Source organism: Osmia lignaria, chromosome 8 (genome assembly GCF_051020975.1).
Source record: "Osmia lignaria lignaria isolate PbOS001 chromosome 8, iyOsmLign1, whole genome shotgun sequence".
In the NCBI taxonomy this organism is placed as follows: Eukaryota; Metazoa; Arthropoda; class Insecta; order Hymenoptera; family Megachilidae; genus Osmia; species Osmia lignaria.
In genome coordinates this window covers 12,349,995-12,373,389 of record NC_135039.1, presented here as the reverse complement: position 1 = coordinate 12,373,389, position 23,395 = coordinate 12,349,995, and the positions used below count along the sequence as shown (strand labels likewise).

General features: G+C 36.9%; 3 protein-coding genes across 6 annotated transcripts; 1 reads left to right on the top strand and 2 right to left on the bottom strand.

The window, feature by feature from the left end:
- The first annotated feature begins 20 nt into the window (after nucleotides 1-20).
- On the top strand, nucleotides 21-5,054 carry LOC117606802 (uncharacterized). The gene has a single exon (XM_034329720.2). The coding sequence runs from the start codon at nucleotides 191-193 to the stop codon at nucleotides 761-763; it is 573 nt and encodes a 190-aa protein (XP_034185611.1). The 5' UTR covers nucleotides 21-190; the 3' UTR covers nucleotides 764-5,054.
- On the bottom strand, nucleotides 4,814-7,860 carry Idgf4 (Imaginal disc growth factor 4). 3 transcript variants are annotated; one of them, XM_034329717.2, is made up of 6 exons: nucleotides 7,708-7,860; nucleotides 7,138-7,273; nucleotides 6,768-7,021; nucleotides 6,333-6,636; nucleotides 5,812-5,974; nucleotides 4,814-5,617 (listed from the first exon to the last, which is right to left on the bottom strand). In XM_034329717.2, the coding sequence occupies exons 2-6, from the start codon at nucleotides 7,256-7,258 to the stop codon at nucleotides 5,137-5,139; spliced, it is 1,323 nt and encodes a 440-aa protein (XP_034185608.2). In that variant the 5' UTR covers nucleotides 7,259-7,273; nucleotides 7,708-7,860; the 3' UTR covers nucleotides 4,814-5,136. The 3 variants fall into 3 exon arrangements, with proteins under 3 accessions (XP_034185608.2, XP_034185610.2, XP_034185609.2); XM_034329719.2 differs by having other exon boundaries at nucleotides 4,814-5,599; XM_034329718.2 differs by lacking the exon at nucleotides 7,708-7,860 and having other exon boundaries at nucleotides 7,138-7,288.
- Nucleotides 7,861-12,733: 4,873 nt separating this feature from the next.
- Nucleotides 12,734-23,392, bottom strand: LOC117606473 (uncharacterized). Of its 2 annotated transcripts, none has more exons than XM_076689435.1 (7): nucleotides 22,932-23,090; nucleotides 18,937-19,119; nucleotides 18,221-18,696; nucleotides 17,943-18,071; nucleotides 14,416-14,849; nucleotides 14,208-14,335; nucleotides 12,734-14,132 (listed from the first exon to the last, which is right to left on the bottom strand). In XM_076689435.1, the coding sequence occupies exons 2-7, from the start codon at nucleotides 19,115-19,117 to the stop codon at nucleotides 14,077-14,079; spliced, it is 1,404 nt and encodes a 467-aa protein (XP_076545550.1). In that variant the 5' UTR covers nucleotides 19,118-19,119; nucleotides 22,932-23,090; the 3' UTR covers nucleotides 12,734-14,076. The 2 variants fall into 2 exon arrangements, with proteins under 2 accessions (XP_076545550.1, XP_076545549.1); XM_076689434.1 differs by lacking the exon at nucleotides 22,932-23,090 and adding an exon at nucleotides 23,098-23,392 and having other exon boundaries at nucleotides 12,735-14,132.
- Nucleotides 23,393-23,395: the final 3 nt, after the last annotated feature.

The window sequence follows — 23,395 nt, the reverse complement described above, 5'->3', positions numbered from 1 at the left end:
GCCTCGCCAGTTAGGCGAGCGTCAGAATCGTGCGAATTTCCGCGAACGATTCGCCGCTTCAACGCGTCGGAGCGCGGTCGAGAAGTACTACGACTGTTTGCAATGCGCGGAACAGTGTCGCCATGTGACCAATGTGGTCCCCATCGCTAACAACAACAACAACAACAACGCTACCAGTACCAACAACAACATGAAACTGGTGAAAAGCTCTAAGAACAACAATTTGATACCAAAGAGCGGCATGAACAATTACCAAATGACCAAATCCATCAGTTCAACGTTGACGAAGGAGAACACCAAGGCCTTGGCACGTCTGGACGAAAACAGACCCCTGAAGAACCTTCAAAGCACCAACTTAGCCAGGTCCTTGAAGAACCAACCGCTGCCTTTGACCCCGGCGAAGAAGAGGTCCTCGCTGGCTCGTCCGGTACGCGTTTACGACTCGTTCTCGCAGCCTAGGAAATTGATGTCCACCAACTACGCCTTCCAGAACCTGCAGAAAACCACCAGCGAGTCCACGTACGAGGAGGACGAGCACGAGGAGACTGGCTGGCCTATCCGGCTGAGGCTGGAGCAGATGCTCGAGCTTACTCTGCCGCAGACCAAAAGGAAGAGGAAGAAGAAGACGTCGATGATGCTGATGAAGCAGCAACAGTCCAACAAACACGCGTGCAAAGACACGGAGAGGCTGTTGCGCGTCCTTAGCGTGAACAATGTGGACCAAGATAATAGGTACAACGTCACACGGTGTTCCGTTATGTAGAGACTCGTATAGACCAGCTGGAGAGACTGGTGCTCGTTGGAGGTGGGTTAAGCAGCTGGCCTGAGATGCTGAAGTGAGCGAATGGAAGCTTCGAATCGCTTTAAACATTATTCTAAGCATTTGGATAGCTTTTGCTGTTGACCAGCTAGATTCTGGAGAGCCTTAACGAAGGAACCAACAGCCTTTCGAGTGGGCCCTACTTGGAAGTTGGGTCTCCGAAGGTCAAACGAGGAAATGAATCCCCGTTAGTCGAATTTTATCAGGAACGATGGTACAATAGTGTCTGGGCAGAGTATTAATTGGGCAGCATCGATTTGGGTATGGATTTATAGGTTAACTTAACCTAACCTAATGGTATCAAATATGGCGGGATATGGAGGATCAATGGAGTCTATGGAGGTAGTCATTTGGACAGTAATGGTTTCAACATGAAGTTGCATTAAGGTTCCCTTAACAAATGATTAAGATCTGAATGATTTTTCTATAAATACGAGAGGATTGAATGATCGCAATTTCCAAAATTGGAAATTCTTAAACGAACAACAAAAGAAACATCAAAATCATTCGAAATCTTTTATTTTTATCGACCAAAACGATGAAAACGATAATGCGCGCTATTTCTACCTATAAATCCTGAAACCCACCCTTCGAGCACCGCTTTGAAGTCGAGTTCGATCCTCGATTTCGAAGGATTTCCATTTGGAAGCCGCACAAACGCGCGTTTCCCATAAGAAAGTTCTTCGTTCAGTGTGACTCGAGTGTTAGTACTTTTCAATCGCTTGTTGGGTTTGATAAAATCGTCCTCTCGGTGTCGAGAGATCGGTGTTTATATGGTTTTTAAAATAGAAGCAGTTTAAGGGAATAATCGAGATCAAGAATCAGCATCGTCGTCCAATGATATCCGAAAATATTGAAAGATGATATTTTAATCTATCCAGCAAATATCTCCTGAACCGTATTAATTTTTTGAAAAATGAATAGTTTAGAAAATAATTGCTTGGATAAATTAATACAGTCATTTATTTGTGCATTTATTTGTTGTCGTTGTTTCTTTGCTAACTTATTTGTTAAATATTTACAGATTTTACTATTAATTATTTATTCGGATATCATTCAGAATCGATGAGAAAAAAAAACATAGAACCGATAGAGGTACTCTTTCGTTAGCTGATCGTGAAATATTACGAATTGTCATCCCCCCATTTTGCAGGGTACATTAAAACTCCTTTTTCATAATTATCAAAATGAAAAACAGCGTTCTTGAAAAATTTATTTTCATTCAGTATTCTTTGAAGTATGAAAGGTCGAATTAAAAATCGTAACTGGAGGATATAAAGGCTACAATTGCATATTGCATTCCGTCCCCGGAAGTTCAACTTATGAAACTCGTGTGTACTTCATTTATTCTCCTATCGCATAAACACCATCAAATTTTATCTTTCTTTTGTTTAAGCCAAGAAGGTTTGTTCACAGCGTTGCTGAAAATTGTTGATTACTGTTTCGTTGGAAAATGAAATAGGAATGAAAATGATAAAAATATGTTAAAGAATTAGAGGAAATTGTACGAATAAATGTTATCGACTGTTGGAAATGAAATTGTTGTAAGTGGTAACAAATATATTTATTGAATACCGAAGGGTTCAATAGACTATTGATAAAATTAAGTCGAACGAAACATACTTTTCCTACAATCTCGTTTGTTGTTTCTTACAACAATTCAACTTTTCCAGAATGATTCTATTAAATAACGCGATATTTTATCTGAATGTTGACCAATCGTGAGATTTGCATTTACCTGGTATGCATTTACGAGTACTGGACATCTTTGAAGGTATGTAATATGATTTCTTTTAAATAAAACCACCCAAGACAATGAAAGTACGATTAAAAAATCAATTGAATCACATTTCTGTAAAAATCAGTTGATTTGTTCTCAGCATGAATTAATTACAAATTTCATAAAAATACACAAGTTCCAAATTTTGTCGTTCAAACTTATTGCATGCCTTCAAAAATGCTGTACACCTGCATCCTGAGAAGTATATAAATGTTGGAGATCTTCATTCCAGTGTCTTAAAAAGAGAAATAACAAGTGATGTACAAAAAGAATGGAAGGAAAAAAGATTCGCAAATTTATTTGTTTCTTCGTTAAATTAATTGAAAATGATAATTCGCAAACATATTTCTTCCTTAAAGATAGAGAAAGCGACAGATTTTCTCGCTGCTGCTTCTTTTATCATTTATACTATGACACACAAGTGTTGCATTTCCACAGTCTAATTTTTCAAGCACCAAAGAAAAAAGCATTTGAGGGAAAACGTTCCACACAGTATTCACGAATAGAGAGGGAAGTCACATCAGAGAACTCCACCTACTTATTTTTTCACTGTCCGGCAAGAAGCAGTCTAGGCTAATATATTATTGCTCACTGATATGCTTTTGTCAACATTAATCTCATCGAGTGTGTCCTGTTCCTGTTGAAAATCCTTGGATCGTCCTCAATCGCGTCGAACTCGTTCGAGAAACTCGGGAAAACCATTTTCATCTTCATCACAAAGCCGATTTGTTATTGTACAACCCATTCAAGCCGGGGAAAGGTCGGAAAATTTCTGTTTTTTGTTATTCATTTTACTTTAACAACACTACTTTCCTATTTTCTAGTTTTTCTCTGCTGTCTTCTGGAAATCTCCTACTGATTTTCCTTAAGATTTTGGTTTTTCTTTATCACAATCGATGAAAATTTGAAATTTTTTGATTTTCTTGCATTTTTTATTTTCCTTTTTACATTTTTTATTTCCAAATTTCCCGAAACAACAATTTTTCCTTAAAAAAAGGGGGGAAAATATTTTTACCCTTCGCGGGATTTGAACCCTTGTGGTGACTGCGCACCGTGGCTAGACAAGCACCTAACACCCTTCGCCGAAAGAACCTAACAACGAAAATGTTTTTTTAAAGATATATCTGGTGTAAATAGAAAAGATAGTTCGATTAATTATTTAATAAAAAATAGAATGGAAAATAAGTTTCCAAGTTTTACGAACGAGTTCCTGTCAACAATTCACGAGAATCATGGTAGATTAGGATTAAGTATCAGGAATAACTATTGTGTTATTGTACGTTGTAACGCTGCATATATTATATTTCATTAATATTATATGCCATGATGTAACGAGTGCCCTAATCCTGTTAAAAAAACAAAAACTGTATATCGAATTATTAATTGTACCACTAGTGTGTAAGCTATTTCCAACTACCATGCCCAGTATTTTCTAAGTATTACGATTAATGCGGCAAGGATGTGTTCGTGTTGCGTTGTAACCACTTCCGGTCTGCTGTTTCACCGAATCACATGCCTCAAAAATTTTCAATTAATAAAATCGCTCGTCTACTGCCAGAATGAAAGGTCGATATTACGAAGGTACAAAGGATACAAATATTTAAAATCAAATTTAAATTTAAAATTGACCAATGAACGTTTCCTATATCTATGATCATCAAATCTCAAATTTTCTAATCTTCAATTTATACTATTCAAAAAATGAAGGCCCGGTATTGAACTGGTTAATTAAGTATAAAATTACTAAGTTACATGTTTTTAATTGGGACATGGACCAGTTCGATTCGGTCAAATGACAATCCGGAAAGAGGAAGTTAAATTAACATAAATCAACGTAAAATCGAAACATCGTGAGTTCGAACGAAACAATAAGAATCGAGAACAGAATGTACAAGAGATTTCAGGAACCGTTTCGTTACGCTCGATGGTATACCAGTGGCTATGGTTTTAGCTGTGTCTCGTGTGCCATAACACCTAATGTTTGATATGTCTAACGAATTTAGTCCGTTTACAAGGTAACCTTTCGTACACACCCGAGCAAATGTGTTTATCTGAATTCATAGACTGCACGAAATATATATATATATATATATCTATACATATACGGGGAATTCCAATGACTAACCCCCTATGGTGTCCCATAATCAACCAATGAAAACGTTCGAGGCAGTGCATCCAACTTTTGTTTAGGGAATGTTAGAGAAAAAGAAGAATTTCAAAAAGTACATACATTTATTCTTGATACAACACTTCTAATACATCTTCGTCGATCGTTAAAACGTAACGCATGATCTATCTTAAAAATATAAAAAAATCGGTACAAGTACACAGAAGATGATGATCCGTGCCAATTTGCACTGCTAAGATAACTTTAAAATTAACAAACAAGGTAAATGGTAACTTTGAGTTATTGAATGCTTCATTTTTCATAATACAAAAATCTACCAAAAGGAACTTAGAAGCTTCTCAATCAACTTGACATAACGTTAGATTCAAATTCTAACCAAAATAGGTCACTCCAGTGTCTAGTGACTTTTTACAACTTGTATTTGGCACCCCTGACAATGGGGAATTTGTCCCCAATGCAGACACCACGAAAATCGTCCAAAGAGAGGTCATAAATGGCCACACCACCAAGACCCTTCGCTTTAACGTAAGCAGCCTTGTTGCCAGCTGTGTCAGGATCCTCGTAACCGACCCAAATTCCGTCGTTACCGGTGGCCTCGTCGTAAGGTTGGTACGCATAGCTGCCATATTTTTTCGAAGGATCTCCTACGCGTCTCAGGCGACCCACAGCACTTTCAGTAAGTCTGGAACACACCTCAGCGTATGAGAGAACGCCTGGCATGTTGGTGTGGGGTCCTTCGGCTCCTGGACCCTCGGCCACCAGGGGTGGTACCCCTGATATCTGACTATCAGCAGTGAGTTTCCATGTCCGAGCGTAAGTTGGGATTCCCACCACTATTTTAGAGCCTGGGGTGCCATGCTCCAGCCAATACCTTGAAGAAGAATTTATACTTTACGGATATTTTTGATTTCGCCCTCCTAAATTAGAGGATCTAGGGAATTTCTAGGGGTAGTAAGCCTGGAAGATGAGGATTCTTTTTTATATTAATTTCCAATTAATTTTTAATACATTTTCTTAAGGATTGCGATGTTTGGAGGTTAGTAATTCTCCCTAGTGGTAAATAACGTAATTTTTTCTTCTCACCTGGTTGGTACATCGACGTTGTCTTCAATCCCACGGCCATAGCTCTCGTAAATGGGTGCTGGGTAGTCAGCCTCCTGAGGATTACGTTCAGGTGTCTTCTGGTCGAAGGTGAACAAATGAACAGCGTCGATGTTGGGTGCCAGCAGTCTAGCATCGAAGTACACTGTAAAAAATGAATAAGAACCTTATTCCAATTATCAAATAATAAAATACAATCCTACTGTGTTCCCCTAGAAGGACCCATCAACCCCAAGATCCTATCTCCGTAATACTGTTATATATATCTTGACACAGAAATTTTTATAGACTTGTATATCCTGCCACATTGTTTGCAGTTCATGTGGCTGGCAAGAAGACGCGTTGTAGATCCGCGATGTTCAATATTTACAGAACGTGACGGTGATTTTCGAGCCGGCTGTCTCTAGAGGCACGTTCTTAATTTCGAGGCAAACACCGATATCGGTAGGGCAACGAGATAAATGCAAGTACAAATATTTCAGGAGAGGTGTGTCACTACTGACCACTATTGTTGATGTGGGGAAGGACAGCTATGGTCAGGGCCTTCATCCTGGGCCTGAGCTGAGCCTTCAGGTCGCGGACCAAGATCGTAAAACCATCGCGATGCTCGTCTTCCTTGTCGTCCTTGAACTTGCCATAGCCGAAGGTCTTTTTGATGCCGTGCCACAGGGAGCCGAAGGTGCCGCGCTGCTTCTTTACCTTGACCGGGGGGAACTGCCAGGCTAAGTCGATTCCGTCAAAGTCGTAGTCGTTGAACAATCGGTTCACCGAGTTGATGAACTTAGACCTGGCTTCCGATGTCTCTGTCTGAAAGTGATTTCATGCATCGAACAATGTACCATTTTTCTAAGACCGTAGGTCCACTGGGCCAGGGCCTACGGCTCCTCTAGCGGAGCGTAAATGTCAGAGTGCCTTAGAAATAGAGAAGCAATACTCACGACGACGAGGTATTTGTGGGTCTCATCCTCAGGGTCAGCGTTCCCACCGATGCTGAGGTACACCTTCAGCTCTGGGAAGGATTTCTTCAGCTGGGTGGCGAGCTTGTAATAAGAGTACCCTGCTCCAGTGTCGAGATTCGGATTCAGTGGGACAACTTCGAATGTGTCGCTTTTGATTCCAGCGAATCCATAGATCAGGTGGGTGCAGAGGGACAACGCTGAACGGACGTCCTCGAGCTGGAACTTTCCTGGTCCTGAAGTGAGGGGGGAAATATTGGTGAAAGGTGTTAACATTTGTAGACATGTACTGGGTCTACTTGACCCAGAATTATTACATAAACACTGAATATTGATTAATAAAGAATTTTACCTTGCCGTTCGAAGGCTGTGCTGTTCCAGTAACACACCACCTTATTGTGCTCGTGGACGTCGACGGTTAGAACCGACTGGACGCAAAATACCGCGATCGCGGTGAATATTAACACCTTCATTTTCACAGACTGGCTCTAAAAATACACACACTATATCAATAAATTAAATTTGCACTCCTGTTATAAAATTCATGGTTACTTAGAGATTTAAAATTATTGCAAAAATACACTACTATTTTTATAATAATAATGAACAAAGAAATATCTTCAGTTTATGGAAAATCCACCCATAGTTCAACCCTGAAGAATCACATTCAAATTGCCATTTTGCTATTAATATCAAGATCCATCAAAGTATACAAAATAAATTATTATATTATTAATAAATCATCACAATTTTCAAATTCTAACGGCAGGAATAAGATATCAACAGAATGTTTCACTTTCAAAGGTGAACCATGAAGAAACAAGCTATATGGACTTATAGTTTCAATAAAGATCCAAGGTCAGCCTTATGTTTCCAACACAAAACCGTCAAATTTGAAACGCGGAGAAAGAGCACGCCTTACCTTTCTGCGAGGAAGAAGCAGACTGTCTGAAGCGATTTCTTCGTCAGGGACTTTGATACCTTGGCCTGACCCACAGCTAAGGAGTGGGGCTGCTGGATCGTACGTCAGATACGTGATCTTTCAGAACAGTTTCTCCGATTCGCTATACGCCACATACATACAGAGTGATTCATAAATGCATCACGTGATTGAATGTACATCTCAAAACAAGCAAAAAGTAACAAACTTTTATGTTGAAAGCATATACCAGTTGGACGGTTTGTAAATCAACAAAATGGAACTTTATAAAGTAACACTAATATTAGTGCAGTAAATATTAATTTAAATTGAATGATGGGAACTTATTGAAAATATTCAGTCCAATATGGCACTTGGAAGAAGTAAATCTACGGTGTATAGAGCTTAGATTGATGACTTTCGATCACAACTTGTTAAATTTTATACAAAAATTATGCTCTAAATTTAAAACTAACTGGAATTAGAATTATGGGAAATTACCTAACCTTACATTCTAGAAAATGAAATTTATGGAGTGTATGATAGCAGATTTTTAAAGAAAATTATTTGCAAATTTATTTCAGAAGACCCGGTATATGAGACTATTTGTTGACACGTTCAACCAGTCGAGAACTCAAGGCTGTGACCGAAAAGTTTCTTGGAACCTCGATTGTTGTCGATTGAAGAATTACACGCGGGAAAGGTCGACGAGCGAACGATAATCGAGGCATTTCTTGGAACATTGAATAATTTGTCTCTCGTATTGGAGACATCACACGATACCATGATGTTACAGAACACTCTGGACCACTGTAATCATTTTGTTTCTTGTTTTAACACTTAAACAGCAGAGCTTGTATCAACCGTGACCCAAACTTACAAAATGTATCAAGGATATCAAGGATAATTTTTAAATCAAAGAATTTCATATATTAGAAGAATAATTTTTAAAAGAAATAGAAAATTAAATAAAAATTGAGGCTCTCTCCATGGTCCGTCGTTCGAAGGTTAAAAGCAGCATCTTCCAAGCAAGTTTAATTAATCTAATTAATAAAATAAGATTTATCAGACCCAGCAATGATAATTTTATAAAAAAATATCACTTATTTAGGTTTTGAATAAAGTTTTAGTTTTTTAATTATCTCAGGTGATCCTATGGTGTCCACCATACTTCTAACGTCCAAGATGGCCACCATAAGCAAATGGTGGAACGATGCTTATACATTTTTTAAATTATTTATAAAGAAATACGTGATGCTTATACAAATGGATAACAGAATTGTTTACCAAAAATTAAAGGCTATTTAGCAAATTACCAGGAAAACCTTCTGCCTTGTTATTCAAGTATTCTGCCTGGTACTAACAGTATCTGTGATGAATAATTTTACGTTAATTTATTGGAACTCAGACGCAACGGAATCGCAACCTTTCTCTGAGGTTATCACGTTAGCGTAGAAATCGTTTGCAGAGACAGTTGACGATGCTAGTTACTTCGGTTTTTAAAGATAATTCACCTTTTGGACCAAAGTAACTAGGAGAATAAATGAAGAGAATAAATTGGTATGCCAGTATGCCCTGCTTTTATTAGCAATGTATACATCTCAAGGTTTGTTTTGATGCTGTACACGGTTGGTGGTTCGAACACGATAATTCGACTTCCTTTACGTTAATCGAATGTGACCTAGATGTGGCATCAGCGGTAGGGATGCATGATCTCATCTCGAAACGTGTGGAACGATCCTTCGCAATTACCATCATAACTCAGCTCGCGTATTTGCTAATTCGCGTGGAAAACGTCCTTGGGAAGAGTAACGTCTGTCTTTCCTTTATTTTATATGCTTTGTTAAAGATAGTAAGGACGCGTCCGGATAGTCGGCGACGGACGGCTTTTAAGTTATGGGCTTTGGCCCTGGGAGTTCCTGGGAGTTAAGGCTCCCAATTCTTATTTCACTGATTTGGTGAGATAGAAGCGTGGAAATTTTCCTCTTATCACAGTTCTCTATAGATACCAAGGATCCTTCATGGTAGGCACATGGTAGTTAGGCTCTGAACCTGAAGATTCCCAACTTTCCTTTTGCCAATCTGGCTAAAGTGGGACTTCAAAACATTTCCTTCCATGATTACTATACTTTCATATTAGTATTTGAAAATTTCCTGCCGTAATAGATACACCCCTTCTACATGCATCTGTACCCTATCCCATCTCCTAGACAAAGTACACAAAGTTTCCTTTTAAATATTGTCTCTATACTTTCAAGATAAACTATTCACTGCCTATTACTTAAATTGGAGGGAATAACGAAAGATTGTTCCAAAGAGAGTGATAAGAACAGATACACAACAATATAAAAAATACAAGTGTTCTTATTGATTCCCCTCTCTTTAGATAAGAACAAAAACAAGCATGAATATGCATAATGATTACACTAACATCTGTCTACACAGTATCCCTATTTTTCCATTTCCTTAGAATTTACAAAACACCATCTAATTGCAAATAATTCGTGTCAAAAGGTAAACCTGCTGACATCCTTCAAAAAATTCGACTGAACCAATTTTATCGATGAATATAAATTTTATTCTTTGTATGTAGCTTTTCTTCGGGCTAAAAATAGCTCGGAAAATGGTACCATAATGTCATTACGATTCGTAGTATCATAGCGTTACAGAAACGATTAAACGCAATGCAAATCTGTTCTAGGAATTGCGACTGTTCCCTATCGTGTTCCACGCTTACATAACCTGTACATACATGTACATAAGCACGTCTGACTCATTGGCAAATAAAATCAGCTAAGATTATGTATTCTGAGAAGTTCGATGTGATCTAGATCCAAATATCCCTAGTGCTTTACATACAATTTGACTTGCTATGCGATGCCAGCAACCGGAAGCATGAGGACAATGACTCCCAATGAAAGCATTTCATTCAGAGGACGATTTTTATTATTTCACAAGCTCTATTGTTTATTCTAATTGTTCTGAATAGGATTTTTAATTGGGGCAAGGATGGAAGGGTAAAGTCCCAGGATTTTGACTTAGGGGGAGGATCAGGAGGCCAGTTTCATTGGAGGTATCAAATGTTTCAATTCCAATTTGATTTTCATTCATAATAAGAGAATTATTGCATTCATTTATTGGTTTATTTTGATAATTTCTAGGTTATAAGCAGTGGAGCTCAGGGAACCCCCTGCCATAGAGTGGTGGGGGATCCCCTTGCAGGTTCAACCCCTGCTTAGTAATACCAATTGCAAACTTGATAATAGAACACTTTAGTTACTTCTGATACTTGTAAATTATATAAATCATAAGGAAGAATAAAAAACATTTTTTACTTTGTTTGCTAAATGTTTGCAAGTTACATAATGTCGAAGTATTATCACATAGTTTTACGAAACATCTTATGCACGTAAATATTGCATTATATGACTGCGTTGACACATCTGTAAGAATAAATATTACAGAGAAATCTGTCTTGCCCCAATAACCTTTAACAGAGATATGTTGTACATCTGGAAGTAATCAGTTTCTTCATTTAATAACAACTGAAGCACTGTTTTTTAATCAGTGACTTAAATGTAATTATTTTATTGCTTTATTGTTTAAAAGGGGAGATTATCTAAAGAGTAAAAGTTAAAATATACGTAAAAAAGATTAAAATATCATTTTTCTGTTGAATTAAAGTCAAAAACATTAATAATCATCTTAGAATTAAACTACGTCTTCGATTACACATCTGCACCTCTTAAAACTTACTTTTTAAATGAAAATATAAGTTTGTTTAACGTGTACAGCAGTTAGAAACAATATTATATTATTTTTAAACAATTTAATAAGTTTAAAGCACTGCGGTATCTTTATTTTTGTGTTTCGTCATTTGAATTTTTAACAATTCGCGCGCGTTTCTAAAACGATACAGGTGGCACCATCTAGCGGCGATCTTAGGAACTAACAGAATAGAAAATTCCGTTTTTTAGCAAAATAAGGAACTTTTGGGCTTTTTTGAGACCGCCAAACGATTCTACGACCTCGAATGCATAAGAAAAATGCCCTCACAATCAATTTAAAGCTTTAATTAAGAAAATAAGAAAAATAGGCATTTCATGGACCATAAGATTGGCGTCCATCTAGCGGCAAAAAGGTGGAACTAACGAAAGACGAAAAATTCCGTTTTTTGGCAAAACAAGGAATTTTTGGACATTTTTGAGGTCGCCAAATGATTCTACGACCTCGATTACATAGAAAAAATGTTTTCACAATTAATTTAAAGCTTTAATTAAGCAAATAAGAAAAATAGTAACTATGATTGTTAATTCGATATGTAACATGTTTTATACATTATTTCATATAATTAGGCCAATATTTGATGTTAGGAAAGCTTTTACTTGGTTTACAAATTCAAATAAGCCAAAAAGAAAGAAATTTGGCCCTTTGCATATAAACAGCAGGTAAAGTACCGATTATTTTTCTTATTTTTTAATTATGGCTTTAAATTAATTACGAGAACATTTTTCCTATGTAATCGAGGTCGCAGAATCATTTGGCAGCCTCGAAAATTCCCAAAAATTCCTTATTTTGCCAAAAAACGGAATTTTTCGGATTTCATTAGTTCCACCTTTTCGCCGCTAGATGGGCGCCAATTTTGTGGTCCATGAAATGCCTATTTTTCTTATTTTCTTAATTAAAGCTTCAAATTGATTGTGAGGGCATTTTTCTTATGTATTCGAGGTCGTAGAATCGTTTGGCGGCCTCAGAAAAGCCCAAAAGTTCCTTATTTTGCTAAAAAACGGATTTTTCCATTCGGTTAGTTCCGAAGATCACCGCTAGATGGCGCCACTTGTACCGTTTTAGAAACGCGCGCGAATTGATGTAAAATTTAAAAGCCGAATGGAATAGAGGTTGCAGAATACTTTTTGATATTTAGTGTTTTAAATTGTACAGTATTAAACAAATGACAAAATATGAATAATGATAATAATTTAAGGAACAAGGAATGAAGAATTAAACAGAATACAATGATTTTTGATTGTTTTTATTACGAAAAGAATTTTATGTACAGGTGAATCACTTCTCTCTGTGTCAATGTATAAGTAGATATCTATGGTCATAACAAATAGTAATCTATACTCGTAGTAAATTCCTTAAAGTAGTTCCTTTCATTCAATTAAGTCTTGATTGTTAGCGCCTGAACGACGACCAGTAGGCAATAAATAAATCACGTGTACCTTTGCACCGATCATATTGCACGGTTTCGACAAGAACAACCAGTTGATTGTTCTTATTTTGGAAACTTTCACAGTTAACACTTAAGTAATTAGTGCTTTAAGTCACAAATTCCGCTTACGTGTCTTGTTGAAGGAAAGAATGATCAATCCTTTCACTGGCAGAATATGAATCATTAATATGTGGACTTTCCTAGTGAAATCTAATTTGCTCGATACCGTACATTACAATATTTATAATTGACAAAGTAACAGAGAGAAAATAGAAATTCAGAAGTACTTACATAATAAACGTTTAAGTTTCTTTTATAAAACTGTATAGATATAAAAATATATGATAATTCAATAAAAACTTATATCGATATAAAATACCACATTTAATATATATTCTAAAGTAAAATACTGTTCTGACTAATGAATCCACTAATTCTATAATTAAAAAATTATTAAGTAATGGTTCTTTAAATAGTTTATAACCATTGGCATAATTAAATTGAGACCCCCCTTCTCCCTTGTGGACTAGCCTCTTAATTACGCCAATATTTATATCCCATTTTTGTTCACACACCAAATACATTTGTCTATCAATTTTTAGACACTTCTTTAAATAGATTAAGGGCTTTTAAACGACGTCTGCCAATGAAAGTATGAATCCTTCCACCAAGTTTTCCTCTGATTGTGGAAATTCTAATACATATCTTTTCTATCTTAGAATTAATTCTAGAAAAATACAGTCTGTTTCTTTTATCGATCCTCTGCTCAAACCAGTCGACAAATCTCTTCATAAAAAATAGAATTTGCTCGTTGGTCAAGCAGTGGCACTTAAATAGCATCTGTATAGATTATCAACTATCTACACCATTTGGCTAGCTCCTCATACGGAGGCGTCTTGTTTTGAAAAATGAAGAAAAACAAGAAATATGGTGCATCTTTCTTCTTTTTTTATCTCTTGATAAATTAATGTCAGTGATTAGATTAGCCTATTAGAACTTTGACTTCCAATCAACAAACGACCATTGCTTTTCTCTTAAATGAGCCTCATACTTCTTAAAACCATTGAAATCTGAAAATAAAATCGAGTTAAATAATACTGATAAGTGAAAGAAAGCTTTCTTTATTATTTCTTATTACCTTTTCTAAAAATTATTCTTCATTCACGTTTCTCCTGTTTCAAATTATGAGGATAGTCTACTTGATCTTCTTCATCTGAAAAATTCAAGAAAAATTCAAGAAAATTCGAAATTTATTTGTTATGGAAAATAGTAATCGTTGACTTTATACCTTCGCCTTCGTCTTCACCCTCAACCAATTGCAAATCACTGTTCTTCTGCTGGGGTTCTTTATCATAATCAACGCCTTCGTATTGATCGTCCCCTGCTTCGGCATTTCGTTCTGCACCATCATCTAGGCTAAAAGTTGATCAACAACCATTTTATTTATTCCGTTAAAAAATAAAAAATAAAATTTAACCAAGTAATGAAAATAGTACCCAGGAAGTCGAATGTGATTCAATTCGTCGCCAATTTCCTGTACGCCTGGTCCAACGTTGAACCACCTGTTTCCCCTCCTTTCCGCAGGCAGCTCCTCCCCTCTCCTGCCGGACACCACCGGAAACGGCGGTTCCAGATTGCCGTTTTCAACCTCGTGCTCCTTGCTCTCTGGATTTTCAATTTTCTTAGGCTCCTCTTTCTTCTTTCTGGCCACTTCTTGGTCGTTCCTCTTCTCATCACGATTCTCCAGTTTCTGATCGATCATCACCGGAATCGGTGGTACACCAACCGGAAGTTTGGCCTTTGAGGCCGGTTTCGCGAGAGGATGAGGCTTATCGAGGGCCGTGGATACTGGATTTCCACTGCTCGCTGGTGTTGAAGTCTCCAGTTTCATGGCTGGAATTGGCTTCATCGAGCTGGTGGTCGCAGTACTCTGAAAATGTTTATTTTCTCGATGGTTCTTTCGAAAATTAACGGATATTCTAACTGCCAGACAAACATATCTCAGATACTTAGTTTTTATTCATTTAGCCATCAATTCATTTTTTATGCTTTAGATTTGAATCTTAATTGATTTCCTTCTTTTAATTATCTCATATTAACATTTAAGATTACTTACCTTCCTTAAGATATAATTTTCTCGAAGAAAAAATCGTTTTCCGATTTTAATTTATAGTTTGTGCCATACCGATCATAATACGCTATCCCCTTTTTATCTACTCATGGGGGTCCAGGTTCCCGGGCCTCCCCCTAAGCTTCCCCTGCCCGGGATCCCGTCCTACCCCATGGGCAGTCCCGGGGTGACTGACTACGTGCAGTGGAGGACCCCCTATATATAGGTCCAGAGCCTCCCACTCCTTACGTATGAACGCGGGAGATTTTGAATTGATATTTACTTTAATATTCATATTTCGTAATTCTATACTAAATTTTATAATATTTGATGAATAAAAATTATATTATTTTCCTTCTAAATCATTTTTAAATATTAATATTGTCAAAATGAAGACTTTGAGAACTACTTTCTCTGTAACGCCATTTTCTCTAGAGAAGCTTATTTTACTCGATACTGCACTTTGAAAAATTATTTTTGAAACTATAAAAGCGCATAATTAAAAAATAATTGCGTAAAGCATGCTGTTTAATGGTAGAAAATTATAATTTTCTAATTTCCAGTAACTAGAGGTGAAAATTATATTTCTTTTGTACTCAAAAAATTCGATTATAATTTTTAAATAATTTAAAAAGCAACAGCATTCTAATGCGAACAGTATAGGATCAAATTACTGGGAAGCAATTTATTGGACAAAAAAGCGTAAGCGCAAAGTTTAAATTAATTTCGTACTTGTATGTTCTACATTAATCAGCAAAGTTTTTCATTAACCTCTCGTTTACTAAGATCGTTTAGAAAAATAAGAAAAATGATGAAAGTAATAAAATTTGTAGAGAAACATTTTACAATAAATATTATTAAATAAATTTACGAAAGATGTTCTGTAACTATTGAAAATCTTAATCATTTCCACCCCCTTTTGATTAAACTACTGTTCCACCAATAGAGAAAAGAAAATCTATTAAAACTAATTAGCCAAAAAGCTCAAATCAACTGTTCTTAATTTGTTCTCAAGAATATAAGGAAATTTCAATTCATACAGCAAACTAGTAATAACGGAAGCATATCAGTTTAGTTAGGTAGTGTGCAGGGGTGCCAGAAATAATGCAAGCAGATCAAAATAATAACAGTTTATTAATGCATTGATTAACACAAACATACAGGCACATTCAATACGGTTTGCAAGCTACATGTACATTACTAATTTCTTTGTTAAATTATTTCAAGAAAACCTTTCGAAAAGCTTCTAAATTGTATTAGGCTGTCAACTGATTAAAATTTTAATACAAATCAATGCATTTGGGACCTTCAATTGAATCACAGATACTAAAAGTGCATTAAAAATTTATTAAGAAAGTTTAATTATAATATTTGACAGCCTAATACATTCCATTTCATAGAAATATTTTACTAAATATAACAATATAAATGTATATAAAAAAAAAAATAAAAAAAATAGTACTTTACATTTAAACCAACAGTCATTGCAAATATTTGTTCGTTTGCTGCACAAAGTATCTAAAATATTGCACTTCCAACATCTCGGTTAAAAAAAAGTCCATGTAAAAAATAAATGTTACAAGACCTAGTACACCTGTGACCATCAAAATAATATAAATAGAAAAGTGTTAGTGGATCTCTCGTTTCAACATGAAGACAAAATTCTGATCTTAATTATACCATTTAAAATACTTCTATACAGATCTCTTGTTCTTATCACGTTATTCTCCTAATATTGGCAAAAGTAAGGGTATTATGAAACAATTTTATCTTACTTCAACATTTATCATATTATACACATTTTAGATAAAATTGATCCTTATTATCATTAGTGTATAGTATTTAAAATATATTTCTAGAGAGAAATAAATAAAAACCAGGGAGCTGTATAATGTTAAGTGCATTTGAAGGGAACAGAAACAGCATCTAAATATTTCTATTAATTTTGATGTAATAGGAGAAAAATATTTTTCATTAACAATTCAGTAACTTTTTCATATTCTCTATCATTACATTAACAATTTCCATAAACCATCGTTGAATCTACAATGATCTGCTAATGATTCTACGTAGTGCCTTCAACTTGTCCAAATCAATTAGAAAAGTCCATCTATCTACATCACCCATTACAAACCATGCAAATTACGTGCATGTGTGAATATTACCAGGAAGGTTACACAGAAATAGACTCTGATCCCGAGAAAGCGCAAACAACTGAAGTATTTAAAGGCACTTATTTGGAATCTCCACGAGCCAGGATTTCTTTTTTAAATTTTCACAACACATCAAACGGGTCGTTTTAAAAGGAATCACAGTTAGAACCTGAGCTAGGGTATATTCAGTCATCGATAATTCAATGGCAAAGCAATGAAGTTCCATATTTAAACATACATCCTGGGTGTTTAGATTAAAAAGCACTTTCTTTTAGTACAAATCATTGCCTCATCTTATTCGTCAAATCATTCTCAATATGTGACTGAGAATCCCATCCGCTTTGTCCTGGACCTTCTCCAGTTTTTTCTCAACTTTATCAGAGGTTTGCAGCAATTTATTACTACCAACAGTAGCAAAGGACTTAACATTCTCAGTATTGTCCTCAGCTTTTCCTCTTTCGGTTACAATGTAATCTGCCGGCTTACTGGTCGTCGTCTGATCATTGTCTACCTTCTGGTACCGTTTCTCTTGCGGTTGTTCTAATACGTCTACAGGTCTTTGCAATACTTCTCCGTCTTTCGCCTCGTTCGGGCCGACAGGAACTATATTCCCGTTCTTCTGAGCGAACTGAACGTCGACGTCGTTCGTTTCCTCGTTTAATCTTTGCTCGTTCGATTGCAATGGGTCTCCGATCGCGTGGTGAGCGAGGGGCGCGTGTAAGGGCTGCGGATTCTTATCGTCGTTGTTCGGTGGACTTACCTGTTGCTGTTGCGACGGACCGACCGGTTGTTCCAGGTTCCCTGGCGATCCAGACTTCTGCTGATCCGTTTTCTGCATTGATTGCGGACTCTCCACGCTTGGACTAAGAATTCTAGCCTTGCTTGATTTCTGTACAAAAGAAAAAAGGAAATAAAAGTAAGTATTTTCTACATTGTTGAGCATAGTAATATTCCCTAGGGAACAAATGGTGGTATAGAACGCCCTAGGGACAGTATAGTTATCTATACACCAAATACTGGCTTTAGCTCTCTAAATACCTTAGCCTCTTCCAGTTCACGCTTCAGCTGCATCACTTCCTTCCTCAGGTGATCAATGGTGCTATCAGTATTACCACTGTTCTTTAGTACGTCATTGTACTTTTCCTCTAGCCTGGTCTTTTCTGTATCCAGCTCCAAGAACTTGGTCTTCAAATGCTCCAATGCCTTCTCTTTGTCCTCTCGTGCCTGTCTGATCCGACTACGGAGTTCACGAAGAGTCGCCTCTAATCTGTTTGTATCCTCCAACGCCTGCTTTTCACGTTTCTTACACTCATCCTGCAGATCTTGGTGCTCCGTCTGAAGGAGCTTGTACGTTTGCTGAAGGGAATTGAACCTCTGCATCGCCTCTATGCTGTCCTTATCTCTGAGAGACTTTTCACGAGAGGCACGTTGCTGAAGTTCCTGTTTCACAGCTGCATTCGAGCTCTTCTCCTCGGCTAAGGACTTTTCTAATCGTACTTTGTACTCGAATATCACTGAAAGAGAATGGAAGAGACTTATTAATGCATCTGAATGAATTTTATAAAGAACTTGGTTGAATCAGAGACACCTCAAAAGACGAGGGTAGTATATCTGATTTGCAGAGCATTTAGGAAGAGTTTTATTTAGGTAGCAGATGATGTTAAGTGCTTCAGAGACAATGCAATGAAGCTCTATTCGGTAATTGCTCTAACAAGTATCTTAATCCACAAGGTGAAGCAAGTCTGGACTGATACCTTGAAGCTGAGCAGCAAGCGCCTCTTGTTGATGAGCACATTGTACATGAAGTTCTCGAAGCCTGGCCATCTCTGAAGTGGCAGCTCTGTAAAGGAACACCAGGAGAATAACCACCACAGCACAACCCCCATACACGGCCAGGCGACCACCCCGGCCCCTGCCAAGTCGAGAACCGCTCATCTCTGTGAACAGAATGGTATAAATTTTATTTCTTTGGCATCGAAATCAGAATTCAGCGCAGTCCACTTATAACTTCACTGGAGTCACAGATTCCATTGATAATGTACAGTAGGGTGCAGCACAGACTTATTTAAGCCAAGCATAAGTGTTAGGGTCTTATGAGAGCCAGGAAGATCCTAACCTAGAAAAATAGTAGAACCCTCCTTCCCCTACATTTCCTCTGAACTAAAGGAAGCCTAAATTGTGCATAACCTAAATGAAGAAAGGAACATTCGCACAATAAGGAATTATAAAACGAACACACGAGAGGTCTTTTTGTTCGACCGCTCAACGAAGTGAAAACGAAGAATAAGGTCAAGGGGTGAGAGGCTCGAACAGGAAAGCAATTTACAGCACACCATCGCAGCCTGCTGTTCAACGAGTGAAAGTCGATGATTGCGATGAATCGTATAATCATTTTTCACGTAAATTCAGCATAGTTGTTTATATCATCTAATCGTTCAAAACAAAACCTGTTGCATTTAACAAATGAGAATTTGGAATTTCATCAATTTCATTGAACTTATAGAATTTTAGAAAGCAACCAAACGAAATGATCCCTGGACGAAAGGCATTCCGCGTTACGTTTCGCATCCCTGGCTCTTTGATATTTTATTCTAGAAACTGGATACACCGTATTACCTGCGGTTAAGCGGGGACACACGGGTGTAACGTAGATGGATCACAAGGACATAGGTAGAGAAGGAAACATAAACGTGAAGCTTGGTAACAGAGAAAAGCTTGAGATCCGTTCGCAGGATTAAATAACACACTCGTTGCTGCAATTCCTTGCTTATGGAAACAGAATTTCATTCCCACAATGTGGCAGAATGATACGTTTTGGATTTCTTGGGAAACTTAGAAAGGATTTTAAAAACTGTGACCTAGTCTAACCATTCTAACGAAGTGGAATCTAGGGCAACTTAGATGAGGAATCAGATCGTGTCGGTCGGTGAAACTGTCTTCAAGGAATCTCAAGGATCGCATCGGATATACTCGATTGTTTCAATTTGCTAAGTTTTATCGTTCTAATGGGTAATCATATATTTTCTATCATTACAATCGATCCGCCCACTTTTTCACCCTAGGTGTTTATGGCCGCTGCGACCCTCAACTTTCAACGAAGAACCGATCGATGGGTAATTTATCGCGGAAGAGCCTTATAAATTTTTGATGTCCATTTATCGCGATTGCTTCTATACACAGGAAGGCCGCCATTTTGAACATTTTAAAAAATTATCACCATTCGTGTTTTCCTTGTTTGTTCATTTTTCAAACAACAATAATATTCTTCGATAGCATTGCAGTTTATTAAATCATCTATATTTTCTGCTGTACCACGTGCAACCAGCAATTTCTGTTTTCACGATGGTGAATTTATGAGAACTCGGCTGGATTTATGTGGTACATTTAAAACGGGACCCAGGGAAATCTCGTCATAGCTCACGCTGAATTATTAAGGGAAATTAAATTTGGTTATACTGGTTAGAATATTAATCAATCGGTTTAACATTCGGTTTTTCGGTAATTTAGTACCCTAGGGTAAGGATTTACCCTAGGGATTTACTCGGTCGATAATATTGATACATTATAGTTGTACACTGTAGTCACTTCGTGGTAGATCATTAGCTTTATAGTCACTTTATAGTCACCAATAAAATCCTGATACATGCTCAATAATTATGTAGTTATAGGTATCTGATAGTCATCATAAATAGTCATTTATAGTCACCTTATAGTCAATCTACAATCATGACATCAAGCTATTTATTGCTATACTGATGACTATTACACTAATAGTCATCTTATAGTCAAAGTATATACCTATGCTAATGTCATTATAAGCTCTTATAGTCACTACAAATCCTTTAATATTTATTTTGCAATTTTATCTCTAATCTACAGGCACTTAGACCCAATTACAAACTACCCTATTCAATATACTCCATAATAACCCTATAGAATCATGATGGGATGACTATAATGACTAAATTCTGTTAAAGTAATGTTTGCGCCCTACATGTCATTAACCCCAGATGTGCCAATGTATCCAGATAGACGAAGTAACGCGAGCAGAGGTGAACGCCTGAAATTGGACACCGGTAATTACGATAGGCCGCTTTTATCGTTGCATTTCGCTCGGATCTGCGTGAACGGAAATTACATCCGCCCGGTATGGTTCATCCACGGCTCGTTCGTCCTTGCTAGCCAGGCGAATTACCAGGGATGTTTGCTCAGAGTGACGATACCCCAGCGAGTGTGTGCGGCGAACGCTTTGGGGAAAAATTCGAGTGGGACGGCGTTGTTGGTTACCTAGCGGGTGTATTTGAGTTCACTGACACTTTCGAGCACGCGCGATGGGATACCGCTTTCGTGCACGTGTATACGTGTGTCCCTGTTGTCCTCCGTATTGGGAGCGTTCTAACAGTACCGTAGCCACGATTAGGCATATCTCATTTAGACTGCTAACAAGGGAAACACCCGAATTGTCCCATTTCAATTTTACTTCATTTTTGATAATTTCAAATATATATTACAATAAAAATGAAAAATTTAATTAATATACAGTACCGAGTAAAATAGTTTTCCTTAGAGAAAATGGCGTTATAGATAATGGTATTAGATAATATAGATAATAGTAAGACAAAAATAATATAATTTTTAGTTATTATATTTAGTATATAATTAAGAGATATGAAATATCAAATCAAATTTTCGCGCGTAAACGTTTATGCGCGAGTGGTGGGAGGGTCACAGGCGCTTATATATTTGAAGCCTCCTCCCCTACATTGGCAGTCTCCCTCGGGAAGCTTAACCACGCGTAGTATTGTACATACAATGTATTTACTGACTTAATACTTTTATTATAAAAGAAAGGAAATGACTTGATTTATGCGACGATGCGTTTATGGTTCGACTATATTTTTAGCAATGCTTACAAAATACCCAACATACTGTAAAAATTGATGAAGGCGATAACTTTATCGTCGATTTGATAGCTCTCAGAAGGCCGTCGTGAAACCGGTTTACAATGAGCGACATGGTGTCTAAAACCATAAATGCAGTGTGGAAAATTCAGGGTGCAATTACTGCATTTTATTTTAATTTACTATACGCGATGAATCATTGTCATAAAAATACATGCTCTGTTTACAAACACTGAGAAGTCGGTAAAAAAGGACAGTTTAATGAAAAAAGAGATAATACTTAATGAATACATATCAATATAAATATTATACCGTTTGGTAAATATAATTTATTACGATTGTTATTCAGGAAAGTATTACCAATGGCATAACTTCCCGGATCATGACCTCGTTACGAAATGCACGTGCTACATTAAATGCCTTAATTCGGTAAATTGTATACACAGTGCCGTCTTTCAAATTTGCGGGCCCTGGGGCAAACGTTAGCATTACAATTTGATGTAAATCTTGATTTACGATTGGAAGTCATTTGCAAAATTCATTATACGTTACGAAAAAAAAATATTACATATAGTTGCGATAAACGGATCCAACGGGTACTTTCAAATATTTACTTGTCTGAGCGGGAGTTACGGCACACGATTATTAAATAACACGCGCAATTGATTGCACACTATTCGTCAGCAGTCCCCTTTGTGTACATTAATTCTAATTGCCGTATAAAAAATATGACATCAAAATACACAAATTTAAAAGACCGTAATCTCCTTATAAAGTGTTCTTTAAAATTGATATTTGCTTTTACTACTGTTATTCTATATTTAAAGTAGAAATTCAATAAAATTTACCAATTTCAGAACTTGTTTGTTTTACCAGTCACCACTTAACGAAACAATATTCAAAATCTGTATGATAATCACAAACAGGTTAAAAATGATGTTTCACACGTATCCATCATCAGATTTACAAAATAACACTGCACTTGTTGAAATTACATGTCAAAGATGATCCTACCTCATGCACGATACGAGCACTGTACTCTCAGCTTTTCGTCATCGTCGCGTCCCCGAGCGTTGTCTTGTGAATAATGGCGAACCGCAAAAAGCAAACGTCGCGACGCGATCGTCCGGCCAGCCAGACGGAATTTTCACACACGACCTAGTATTTTCCACGAGACTATTTTTCGTATAGAATCGATGTTGTGATCGAGACTAAGCACAACCGACAGGTTAGGACTCGTATGGAAAAGCAGAGACTCGATGTTGCAGTTGGACGCTCCAGGATTCCCCTTCCATTGCATCTGTGACTGCCA

What these genes read in the sequence shown, in the direction of transcription:
- LOC117606473 (XM_076689434.1), bottom strand. Translation starts at nt 19,117, where the DNA reads ATGAGCGGTTCTCGACTTGGCAGGGGCCGGGGTGGTCGCCTGGCCGTG. An exon ending in GTGAACTGGAAGAGGCTAAG is followed by an intron (nt 18,072 to 18,220) that starts GTATTTAGAGAG and finishes TCTTTTGTACAG; the next exon opens with AAATCAAGCAAGGCTAGAAT. An exon ending in GTCCGTCGCAACAGCAACAG is followed by an intron (nt 14,850 to 17,942) that starts GTAAGTCCACCG and finishes AAACATTTTCAG; the next exon opens with AGTACTGCGACCACCAGCTC.
- LOC117606802 (XM_034329720.2), top strand. Translation starts at nt 191, where the DNA reads ATGAAACTGGTGAAAAGCTCTAAGAACAACAATTTGATACCAAAGAGC.
- Idgf4 (XM_034329717.2), bottom strand. Translation starts at nt 7,258, where the DNA reads ATGAAGGTGTTAATATTCACCGCGATCGCGGTATTTTGCGTCCAGTCG. An exon ending in CCCACAAATACCTCGTCGTC is followed by an intron (nt 6,637 to 6,767) that starts GTGAGTATTGCT and finishes AATCACTTTCAG; the next exon opens with ACAGAGACATCGGAAGCCAG. An exon ending in AACGTCGATGTACCAACCAG is followed by an intron (nt 5,618 to 5,811) that starts GTGAGAAGAAAA and finishes ATATCCGTAAAG; the next exon opens with TATAAATTCTTCTTCAAGGT.